The sequence below is a fragment of the Microcaecilia unicolor genome, chromosome 6 (genome assembly GCF_901765095.1).
Source record: "Microcaecilia unicolor chromosome 6, aMicUni1.1, whole genome shotgun sequence".
Taxonomy (NCBI): Eukaryota; Metazoa; Chordata; class Amphibia; order Gymnophiona; family Siphonopidae; genus Microcaecilia; species Microcaecilia unicolor.
Genome location: NC_044036.1, coordinates 213,482,825 through 213,495,690, shown reverse-complemented (window position 1 = coordinate 213,495,690; position 12,866 = coordinate 213,482,825). Strand labels below are relative to the sequence as shown.

The following is a 12,866-nucleotide window of genomic DNA, read 5'->3' as shown; positions in this document are numbered from 1 at the left end:
GTCTACACTCTCAACATCCAGGCCGTGAGAGCCAGAGACTGGAGGCTGGGATGCAGAAGCGCCCCCTCGTTCTGAGTGATGAGGGTTGGAAAACACTCCAATCTTTACGGTTCTTAGGAGGACAACTCCAGAAGAAGAGGGAACCAGATCTGACGCGGCCAGAAAGGAGCGATCAGAATCATGGTTCCACGATCCTGCTTGAGTTTCAGCAAAGTCTTCCCTACCAAGGGTATGGGAGGATATGCATACAGGAGGCCCTTCCCCCAATGAAGGAGAAAGGTATCTAATGCTAGTCTGCTGTGGGCCTGAAGTCTGGAACAGAACTGAGGGACCTTGTGGTTGTCCTGAGTGGCAAAAAGATCTACCAAGGGGGTGCCCTGCGCTTGAAAGATCTTGCATACTACTCTCGAGTTGAGAGACCACTCGTGAGGTTGCATTATCCTGCTCAACCTGTCGGCCAGACTGTTGTTTACGCCTGCCAGATATGTGGCTTGGAGAAACATGCCGTGCTGGCAGGCCCAAAGCCACATCCTGACGGCTTCCTGACACAGGGGGCAAGATCCGGTGCCCCCCTGCTTGTTGATGTAATACATGGCAACCTGATTGTCTGTCTGAATTTGGATAATTTGGTTGGACAGCCGATCTCTGAAAGCCTTTAGCGTGTTCCAGACCGCTCGTAACTCCAGGAGGTTGATCTGAAAACCTGTCTCCTGGAGGGACCAACATCCTTGGGTGTGAAGCCCATCGAGATGAGCCCCCCACCCCAGGAGAGACGCATTCGTAGTAGTCAGCACTTTTTACGGCTGAGGAATTTGAAAGGGACGTCCCAAGGTCAAATTGGAACGAATTGCCCACCAATACAGGGATTTGTGAAAACCTGTGGACAACCGGATCACGTCCTCTAGATCCCCCGCAGCTTGGTACCACTGGGAAGCTAGGGTCCATTGAGCAGATCTCATGTGAAGACGGGACATGGGAGTCAAATGAACTGTGGAGGCCATGTGGCAGAGCAATCTCAACATCTGCCGAGCTGTGATCTGCTGAGACACTCGTACCCAGGAGACAAGGGACAGAAGATTGTCTGTCCTCGCTTCGGGGAGGTAGGCATGAGCAGTCTGGGAGTCTAGCAGAGCTCCTATGAATTCTAGTTTTTGCACTGGAAGAAGGTGGGACTTTGGATAATTTATCACAAACCCTAGTAGCTCCAGGAATTGAATAGTCAGCTGCATGGACTGTAGAGCTCCTGCCGCCAAGGTGTTCTTCACCGGCCAATCGTCGAGATAAGGGAACACATGCACTCCCAGTCTGTGCAAAGAGGCCGCCACTACTGCCAGACATTTCATGAACACTCTGGGCGTAGAGGCGAGACCAAAGGGTAGCACAGTACTGAAAATGCCGTGTTCCCAGACGGAATCGAAGATACTGCCTGTGAGCTGGTAGTATCAGAATGTGAGTATAAGCAGAGAGCATAGCCAATCATTTTTCTGAATCATGAGAAGGGTGCCCAGGGAAAGCATCCTGAACTTTTCTCGGACCAGATATTTGTTCAGGGCCCTTAGGTCTAGGATGGGACGCAGCCCCCTGTTTTCTTTTCCACAAGAAAGTACCTGGAATAGAATCCCAGCCCTTCCTGCCCCGGTGGTACGGGCTCGACCGCATTGGCGCTGAGAAGGGCGGAGAGTTCCTCTGCAAGTACCTGCTTGTGTTGGAAGCTGAAGGACTGAGCTCCCGGAGGACAACTGGGAGGTTTTGAGATCAAATTGAGGAAGTATCCGAGCCGGACTATTTGGAGAACCCACCGGTTGGAGGTTATAAGAGGCCACCTTTGGTGAAAAAACTTTAACCTCCCTCCTACCGGCAGATCGTCCGGCACGGACACTTTTATCTCGGCTATGCTCTCCTGGAGCCAGTCAAAAGCCCGTCCCTTGCTTTTGCTGGGGAGCTGCAGGGGCCTGTGGAGGCGCACGCTGTTGATGGGAATCAGCGAGCTGGGGCTTAGCCTGAGCAGGCTGGTGGGCAGGTGGATTGTACCTACGCTTATTATAAGCGTAGGGAGCAGTCCTCCTGCCCCCATAAAAACGTCTACCTGTTGAGGTAGATGCTGAAGGCGTCCGGTGGGAGAGCTTGTCGAATGCGGTGTCCCGCTGGTGGAGCTGTTCTACCACCTGTTCAACGTGCTCACCAAAAATGTTATCCCCCCAGCAAGGAGCATCCGCAATCCGCTGCTGGACTCTATTCTCCAGGTCAGAGGCACGCAGCCATGAGAGTCTGCACATCACTATACCTTGAGCAGCGGCCCTGGACACAACATCACAAGTGTCGTAAACACCCCTGGACAGGAATCTGCGACACGCCTTCAGCTGCCTGACCACCTCCTGAAAAGGCTTGGCCTGCTCCGTCGGGAACTTATCGACCAAGTCCGTCAGCTGCTTCACATTGTTCCGCATGTGGATGCTCATATAGAGCTGGTAGGATTGAATCTTGGACACGAGCATAGCAGAATGGTAGGCCTTCCTCCCAAAAGAGTCCAGAGTCCTAGATTCCCGCCCCAGGGGCGCCGAGGCGTAATCCCTAGTACTCTTGACTTTCTTGAGAGCTAGATCCACAACTCTACAGTCATGAGGCAACTGGGTGTTCATCAACTCCAGGTCCCCATGGATCCGATACTGGGACTCAATCTTTTTGGGAATAGTGGGATTATTTAAGGGTTTCATCCAGTTTGCCATCAATGTCTGCTTCAGGACATTATGAAGGGGAACAGTGGACGAATCCTTAGGTGGCAAAGGATAGTCCAGGACCTCCAACATCTCAGCCCTGGGCTCATCCTCAGTAACCACTGGGAAGGGAATGGCCGTAGACATTTCCCGGACAAATGACGAGAAAGACAGACTCTCAGGGGGAGACAGTTTTCTCTCTGGCGAAGGAGTGGGATCAGAAGGAAGACCACAAGACTCCTCGTCAGAGAAATATCTGGGGTCTTCCCCTGCCTCCCACGAGGTCTCACCTTCGGTATCGGACACAAGTTGACAAACTTCAGTCCAAAGCCGAGCCCGTCTCGATGCCGAGGAACTAGGACCCCTACGGCAGTGCCGAGAAGAAGACTCCCGCGCCACCGGCGACGAAGCTCCCTCCAGCGACATCGACGGGGAGTCAACCTGGGTGGCAGCAGAAGCTGATGCCGCAAGCAGTACCGGCGACGCCGTCCTCACCACGGGCAGGGAGCCAACTGCCGCGTCTCTCGACGGTACCAGCGGTGCAGGCACCGACGGTACCAGAGCAGGTGGTTGCAGCAGCCCTTCCAGAATCTCCGGAAGTATGGATCTGAGGCACTCGTCCAGAGTGGCTGTAGAGCAAGGCAGTGGGACCGGTACCAGCAACAAAGTCAGAACCTGCCTGGGGCACGGAGGCGGTACAGGGCTGTCCAGAGCAGAGCGCATCGACACCTCCTGTATGGAGGGTGAACGGTCCTCCCGGCGTCAATGCTTCAGGGGTACCGAATCCTTCGGTGTCCCGGAGCTCTCGGTACCGTGACGGGAAAGCGAAGCATGTCAGCGGTACCTCCCAGTACCGATGAGGAAGACGTGGAATCCAAACGTCTCCTCAGGGCCGGGGGGCCTGCAGCGCAGGAGTCCTCGAGGCAGGTGGAGACCCACTCGATGGCTCACTGCTACCAGCATGGGATCTCTGGACAGCCATCACCTGCACTCCGGACGTTGATGCACCCTCCGATGCCGACATCGATACCGGCGATGACCTCGGTACCACTGGCTCCGTCGACGCCGAGGGACCAGACGAGGCTCCGAACAAAATGTTCCACTGAGCCAATCTCGCCGCCTGGGTCCTCTTCTTGAGCTGGAGGCTCAAAGTACAGGCATTAGGGCGATGACCAGCCCCGAGACACTGAAGACACGAAACGTGCCTATCAGTGAGCAAGATCGTCCGGTTGCACCGTGTGCACTTCTTGAAGCCGCTGGCAGACTTCGAGGACATGGGCGGAAAAATCGCGCCAGCGAGGTCAAACGCGATGATGCTGGAAAAAAGGCACCAAACCTGTACGGGCGGCGAAAAAAGCCGCTCACGCCAAAGAAAGGAAACTTACGGGGGAAATTCTAAAAAGTAAAGGAAAAACAAACAAACTACTTTTTTTTAAAAATAACACGAGTGTACTTAGAAGAACGAGCCAAAATCGGCAAAAAACGCGGCGAAGTACACAGTGCGGGCCTCTCTGGGGCAGAGAACGACCGATACACAGCTAGCAAACTTTATTGCTAGGAAGATCTTCCGATCCTGGGGCTGCCGTCGGACGTCACCCAGTCGTGAGAACAAGCAGCCTGCTTGTCCTCGGAGAATCAGAATTACTGCCCAGGGCATGCGGTAGCCCGGCGGTAATGCAGATTTGGCGCACGCTGGATGCACGTAGGCCCTTATGCACCTTTATAAAAAGGCCCCTGATTGAAATGGCTATTTAACCCTACCCTCTATTTTCTTTTAACCAGTTCCCAATCCACAACAGAACACTACCTCCTATCCCATGGCTTTTTAATTTTCACAGCAGTTTCTCATGAGGGACTTTGTCAAAAGCTTTCTGAAAATCTAGATACGCTACATCTACTGGCAAACCTTTATTCATGTGTTTATTCACACCTTTAAAGAAATGTAGCAAACTGATGAGGAAAAATTTCCCTTCTTTGTTGACTATCTTATTAAACCATGTTTGTCTATGTGTTCAGTAATTTTATTCTTTACAATAGTTTCTATCATTTTGTCCAGAACCGACATCAGGTTTACAAACTTGTAATTTTCAATATCATCACAGGAATCTTTTTTATATTTAACATCCTTTGACTCAAATCAAACCAAGTTACAAATAACAGATGCAATGTTTTCATCGGAACCAGAATACATATTTTTACAGAGACCCCAATTCACATACCGTGACTTTTATTCCATTACAATACAGAATCATATCTCTCCCCATCCAAACTCCAACCATCCATACCTTCCCTAGTGGAATCCTTTAAAAAAAAAACTGGCACTACAATGGCCTTCTTCCAATCTTCAGGTACCATGGGTAATTTTAATGGCACTTCACAGATCACTAATAGTAGATCAGTAATTTCATTTCTGAGGGACCCTTTTACAAAGCGGAGGTAAGCCCAACAGGGGCTTACCGCTTGTTAAACAGGAAGTACCACCGGCTACGCAGCAGCCCGGTGGTCTTCCCACCCCCAGTGTGCAGTCACCACCCAAGGGAGGTGGTGGAAATGAAAACGGTAATGGAATTCAAAGAAGCGTGGGATAAACATAAAGGAATCCTGTTCAGAAGAAATGGATCCTCAGAAGCTTAGCAGAGATTGGGTGGCAGCACCGGTGGTTGGGAGGCGGGCAGATTTCTATGGTCTGTGCCCTGAAAATGGCAGATACAAATCAAGGTCAGGTATACATATAAAGTAGCACATACGAGTTTATCTTGTTGGGCAGACTGGATGGACCATACAGGTCTTTTTCTGCGGTCACTTACTATGTTATATCTGGAGCTACAAAAATATATTTACTTCTGTAGAGCCGGTGTTTACCTGGAGGTAAGCAGGTAGTGCCACGTGCTGCACAGTTACCGCCAGGTTAGCGCAGAAGCCCTTACTGCCATCTCAATGGGTGGTGGTAAGTACTCCCCCCAAAATGGCCATGCGGCTATTTCCTGTCAAAAAGAAAGACCTACCATTTTACGCGCTGCGGTATAAGGGGGCCTTGGTGCATGTCAAAAACATGCGCTGACACCAGCACAGGCCCCCTTTTGCTGCAGCTTCGTAAAAGGGGCCCTAAGTTATTTTAGTATACTGGGGTGTATACCATCTGGTTCAGGCGATTTACTGTCGATTTGGATCATAAACAGGCTCATTTTCAAAAGAGAAGGATGCTCATCTTTCGACACAAATCGGAAGATGGGAGTCCTTCTCACAGGGTCGCCCAAATCGGTATAATCGAAAGCCAATTTTGGGCGTCCCCAACTGCTTTCCGTCGCGGGGAGAACCAAAGTTCACGGGGGCGTGTCAGAAGCGTAGCAAAGGCGGGACTTGGGCGTGCCTAACACATGGACGTCCTCGACCCATAATGGAAAAAAAAAGGGCGTCCCTGACGAGCACTTGGACGACTTTACCTGGTCCTGTTTTTTTTACGACCGAGGCACAAAAAGGTGCCTGAACTGACCAGATGACCAACGGAGAGAATCAGGGATGACCTCCCCTTACTCCCCCAGTGGTCACTAACCCCCTCTCACCCTCAAAAAACATCTTTAAAAATATTTTTTGCCAGCCTCAAATGTCATACTCAGGCCCACCACAGCAGTATGTAGGTCCCTGAAGCAGTTTTAGTGGGTGCAGTGCACTTCAGGCAGGCGGACCCAGGCCCATCCCCCCCTACCTGTTACACGTGGTGGTAAATGTGAGCTCTCCAAAATCCACCCCAAACCCACTGTATCCACATATAGGTACCCTCCTTCACCCGTAAGGGTTATGGTAGTGGTGTACAGTTGCTGGTAGTGGGTTTTGGGGGGCTCAGCACACAAGGTAAGGGAGCTACATACCTGGGAGCAATTTATGAAGTCCACTGCAGTTCCCCCTAGGATGCCCGGTTGGAGTCCTGGCATGTCAGGGGGACCAGTGCACTATGAATGCTGGCTCCTCCCACGACCAAAGGGCTTGCATTTGGTCATTTGAGATGGGCGTCCTTGGTTTCCATTAATACCGAAAATCAGAAACAACCAAGTCTAGGGACGACCATCTCTAAAGACGACCTAAATTTCAGGATTTGGGTGTCCCCGACCGTATTATCGAAACAAAAGATGGACGTCCATCCTGTTTCGATAATACGGATTTCCCCGCCCCTCCACCGGGACGTTTTGCGAAGACATTCTCAGCAAAACTTGGGCGTCCCATTCGATTATGCCCCTCTCTGTCTTCCAGGTTCACTGATTTCTTTCAGTTTCCACAGATTGTCAACCATGAAAAACATTTCTGGCGCAGGATCTCTCATATCCTCCACAGTAAAGACTAAAGCAAAGAAGTAATTCAGTCTCTCAACAATGGCCTTGCTCTCCTCGAGTGCCCCTTTTACTTCTTGATGAATTAACAGTCCCACTGATTCCCTCACAGGTTTTCTGCTTCTAATATACCTGAAAAAGTTATTACTATGAGTTTTGGCTCCATAGCAAGTTTATTTTCAAATTTTCCTTTGGTCTTCCTTATCAATGCTTTGGATTTAACTTGCCAGTTCTTATGCTGTTTCCTGATTTCTTCATTCATTTTTGAAAGATTTTCTTTTGGTTTTAATAGTCACTTTCACTTCAGCCTTTAACCATACTGGCTGTCATTTGTTTTTCTTTTCTCCTTTTTGAATACGTGGAATAGATCAGGTCTGGGCTTCCAAGAGGGGATTATTAAACAATGTCCATGTCTAATTTAAACTCCTTGTCTCTGGTAACATAAAGTGAAACTACTACAAAACCAGGACTGCAACCACCAAAAATTGTACTGATTGTCTCTCAGTGTCACGATCTGTAACATTGAACATATGATATATAATATATATTTTTGAGTACCCTAAGATATAACCCACTGATTGAAATGCAGACAATAAAGCTGCTAATCAGTGGTATAGCACTTCTTTCACTGGGTTACTCACAAAGATTGTGGGAGGGTGTTTTTTTTACATAATTCATACCTCATCACCCAAGTGCTATAAGTGTCATTAATCCACTCTAAAATAATACAAATTGTGAACACTGTGTACTTAACTTAAAGTTGCCTCGCTGGAAAAATTGCCTCGCTGGTAAAAGAAGCAAACTGAAAATGTCCAATAGACGCCTTCCCCTGAAACCGGCCGACTCTATGGGTTTCACACACTTTCATCAGGGACACTTTTCCAGCCCATCTTAAACCAGACTGTCATGTATGAGACAGACCATACAAGTCTGCCCAGTATCAGCCCTAGTTCATCACAGACAGAGTCACCATCTAAGCGTCACTTGACACATCCACATACATGCAGCCATTTAAGATTAGGTTTTTTATAACTTCCATTTTCTAATTAGAGATCCTTTGTGTTCATCCCACGCCTTTTTGAATTCCACATCATCATTTGTGTCTCTACCACCTCCTCAATGGAAGACTTATCACATTTGTGCTGTTAAAGCAAGGAAGAAGAGGAGGAGGAGAAGCCAGCACTCAAAGAACGTGGTACTCGGTAGATGAAAGGCTGGTACAGGTGCAGCTTACACTTCCATGGGAACCCCGCAGAACTGTTTCCATCCCTGCGGGAACCCCGCAGGAACTGCCTCCGTCCCCTCAGGAACCTCGCAGATCTGCTTCCGTCCCCACGGAAATCCCGCGGGTTCCGCAGGATTCCCACGAACCCTGTTCCTGTGCAGCTCTCTACTTTTTTCTCCACAATCTTTTTTTAGTATATTAAATAAACCAACCCCTCCAAAGGGACACCACCTTGTAGTGGTGGAGGGGCTTCTGTGTTTCAATGACTCAGAGGGCTATACTGAAGGGTTACCCATATCAGGCAGGCCTCTGCGGAGAAACCAGACAAAGAGTGTCCCAAACTAGGGAGAGTGGAAAGATGGTGACCTGAAGCTCATAAGCTCAACATCCCAGCTGTCCTCTGAAGTTCTGTCTTTATTTGACATTTCCTCTCTGCATTTGCAGTTACCTTAACTGAGAGGAAGGGGACAATGGGGGGTCAACCGCCGATGGCCAGCGTTTTGTCCCCTGTGCAGCAAGTGTGGGACCGCTGCGCGACGAGCTGCCCACAGATGATTGGGTTGGTGAATCCTTTGATTAGCGCCGGCGAAGGAGCGTCGATGCTCTTGGACCTGGAAACAACTTCATTGCTCCCGAATCATTTAACCACCATGTCCAAAGAAGTGGAGGAGTGAGTTAGGAGTGTATGCTGAAACGGAAGTCGTTTACAGCTGAACCCGTGTCAGCGGTGCCACTCCTAAACCTGTAAGAGCTATCAGCTTGGAGTTTTTGGCTCCAGTGGAGGTTACATTGAATATCATCTGGAAGGCATTCCAGGACCTAACGGTGGTAGTAAATAATTTTGCTTCAGATATAATCTTATTAGTGAGCCACATGGATAATCTAATCGAATCCTTTGAGAATGAAAAATTGATACAGCAAATGAAGTTCTACAGGAGTAGGAAATGGTTAAGATTTTGAAAATGAAAATAGACCAGAAAATTTTGAACAAAATGAATATTATTACAGATGATTAATATCGAGATTGTTGTTTTCCCAGAGTTCCGGGTATGACTCCTAAAGTTTTTTCTTCTGAAATGATTCCTCTTAGTATATTAAGCCTGTGAAACTGGGATTACCTTAATCAGTGGGAATTGGATTAGAGACAAGTGATTGTATTGTTAAATAATTTCTGGTTTTAAAAGAGAAAAAAATGAAATCAGGTGTATTATTTCCATTAATATTGGACAATAAGTATGTTTCCAACGAAATAAATTGACTATACACCATTTTGGGTTTGAAGAAGCCAACCAGATGATCAATGTGGAATAATGATTCAGATAAATAATAACTGGGGATAATCAGGTTAATACCACGTTTTCTTTGTTTACTGTTGTTTAATTGATCTCCTTGTCTTGTTTCACTCTCCCTATTTTGTGGTCTAAGGAAGAGTATAGAATTACCTGATTGAAATAATTCTTGTGTGTTATTTTTCTCTATATTTCTGGCAAGTTATTTTAGTGCTTGTAAGATTAAGTTGTTATAAATAAAATAATAAAATAAAATAAATCTAATGTGCAGAGGATCCTCAGTTGAACCTTTTAAGCGAAACGTTTTTGGTAACTGAAATAGTCCATTATGCTGTTGCCACATTTGCTAGCTTTCCTAATTTCTCTTAACATTTCATCATCAATCTGTTTGTCCTAGCTTGGCAGATGGTAGTATAGCACAACTAGTATTCTCTTTCCGTTCACACATAGAATGTCTATTTATAAGGATTCCATGTTGCTATCTGTTCCTACTGAACTTTTTTTATTTTGTTAGACTCAACTACTGTTTTAAGATATACCCCCCACCCCCACCCCCACCCCCACACACACTGCTCCAATTTGATCCACCTTATTAATACATAGAATTTGCACCCTGGTTAACAGTCTCCTGGTTAACAGTCTCCTAACGGTTGTCCTCTTTTACACCAGGTCTCTGAGATGCCTATTTTATCTACTACTTCATTTAGTGCTATATAATGTAACTCTCTCATCTTACTTTTTAAGCTTCTAGCATTTGTATACAGACATTTCAAATTGTGTTGTTTGTATCTATAAGTTGCTTAGAAATTGACAGGGATAATCTCTTATTAGATTTATTTATTTGCTCACACCTTTTTCAGTAATAGCTCAGATACATGCCCACCCCTTTCAATTTATCCAACCTTCTTTTTTTCTCCATGTATTTATACAGGAAAATAAGCACAAGATGTAACAGATTAGTATTTCAATTAGCTTCCATCTGGAAAAGCCAGGCTTTTGTGTTTGTTTGGGTTTTTTTTTTTTTTGTGAATGACAGATATTGCCCTTCATGTTTCAGTTCAACTAGCAAAGTGTTCCAGAGTGTAGGGATAAAATAAACAAACGTTGTTTGTCTAGTTACTGTCAATTAATTGAATCAACTTCAAACTCTGTATCTCTAAAAGACATTTCTGCAACTACTGTGGATCCCTGCAAGATGTACAATAAATTAGGTCTCTCAAATAGCCATATGCTTATCCGATAACAAAAATATTATTCATGTTTGAGAAACACGTGCAATACTGGCCTCTTGCATGGGGATTTCATTACCAGTTGTCTAGGAATAGGTTCTTAGATACAGTATCTAACTATAACCAAAGTATATCAATGACTAGCAAACTGACACCTTTCATAAGTTGCTCTCTTAAGGATAACTTTAGTTAAAGCCTTCATTCAACTCTATCGTTTTACTATATTACAGAACTAGGAACAGCAATTTCATTTCTTATTTTAAAAGCCAATGTGCTTCTTCTTCTTCTCTCCCTCTTGTACCCTTCTACGACTTTTTCTGTCACTCTTTGTAAAATGCTAGTCCTCTCTCATTTCTATCTTTTCATTATTAATATGCTATCAAAGAAGTTTTCCTATGTACAAAACCATGGCGTTGTCACAATTTATTTCAAAGCTCAGAACATACTCTTCAATAACATAAAAAAGGAAAACGCTTCCCTCAACAGTAATGCATGCACACACACACACACACAAACTTTGAGGAAAAATGCCAAAGCACGATACTTACTGCCCTGTGATGTTCCTTCACCTGACGCAGCTTCAGTGTCTGCAGAGAGAGACAACGGAGATAGATTTTTACACTCCGTACTACATCTGTGCAGCCTCAGCACAGTTCAATAGGAAGGATATGCCACTCCCTGACTCAAGAGGATAAAGGGTCATGGATATGATATACCACCTTTCTGTGGTACAGCCAAAGCGGTTGACATGTATTATAGGCAGGTACTTTCTCTGTCCCTAATGGGCTCACATTCTAAGTTTTTGTACCTGAGGGCAATGGAGGTTTAGGTGGCTTGACCAGGGTCACAAGGAGCTGCAATGGGGTTCTCAGTCCTCTACACTAACCAGTAGGCTACTCCCTCCACTCCAGCAATATATCTGAAATAGGTCTGATAAGAGCTCTAAACGTATTCACTAAAACTGTCTCCCATTTCAAAATATCCCTGTCTACCACTTTCTCTAAAGATATTCTCTCTCAGCTAGCCATTCAGCCATAACCTTATGAAAAGTAAAGTGCTATAGGATTATACTATTTATTTTGAAGCACAACATTACAAGTAATCTTATAATCTGATCCCAATCTGACCATATACTACGTCACAAACTCTGTCTTCACACTAATATAAAATTATAATTTTTTTTAAAGAACACCCTTGAAAGAAGAATTAAATCGTTTAAAAAAAATGACTATCCTTCAATTGGACAATATTGTTTTTCAAGATTAATTTCTTACATGTAATTGTTCTCCAAAAGTATTTTCAAAAATCCATACTGCTCATTCACACACTAATCACTTGAATGTCGCCCCAAAAGAGCCAACCCAGATTTTAACATTCTAGAATTTGAATCCCACTTACCTACCAACAACCAAACACCTGCTCCAACTTGGAACACCCTTTTGATCTAAGGACCTGAATTGCTTGCCTATGGGGAATAAAAGCTAAGGGCCTCTTTTATTGAGCTGCGTAGGCGCCTATGTGCACCGAACGTGCACCAAATTGGACTTACTGCCCGGTTACCATGTGGCCCCTGCAGTAATTTGAATTTTGGAGCGAATCCGCTATGCGCATCTGAAAAATATTTTTTATTTTCTGGCGCGCGTAACGGATGTGCGCCAAGTGGCATTTGACGCGTGTAGGTCATTACTGGCCAGATTATCACTAGGTCTATGGCTGGAGGTATGGTCTCAGACCCAAAATGGACGAGTGGCAATTTTGATTTTGCCGCATGTCTATTTTCAGCAAAAAAAAAAAAAAAAAAGAGAGATCCTTTTTACAGGCACACTAAAAAATGGATCAGCGCATGCCCAAAACCCGCACCTACACTACTGCAAGCCATTTTTCAGCGCGCCTTCATAAAAGGACCCCTTAGTGAATCCAGTCCTAAATGCAGATTTAAAACTCATTTGTAGGGAAATGAAAACTGAAGGTCATAAGTCAAGACATATCTATAGCAACACCACAGACAATGACTTGGGTAAACAAGGTGGACCAGATGGTTCTTATCGTCAAATATTTAACAAGCAATTTCCAAGGAGATGGCA

General features: G+C 45.7%; 1 protein-coding gene across 1 annotated transcript in view; it reads right to left on the bottom strand.

The window, feature by feature from the left end:
- Positions 1–12,866, bottom strand: part of ZNF618 (zinc finger protein 618) — a 1,318,203-nt gene that overhangs the window by 750,592 nt on the left and 554,745 nt on the right. The window contains 1 exon segment of the mRNA XM_030206036.1: positions 11,331–11,369. Within this exon segment, the coding sequence (XP_030061896.1) occupies positions 11,331–11,369 (39 nt within the window).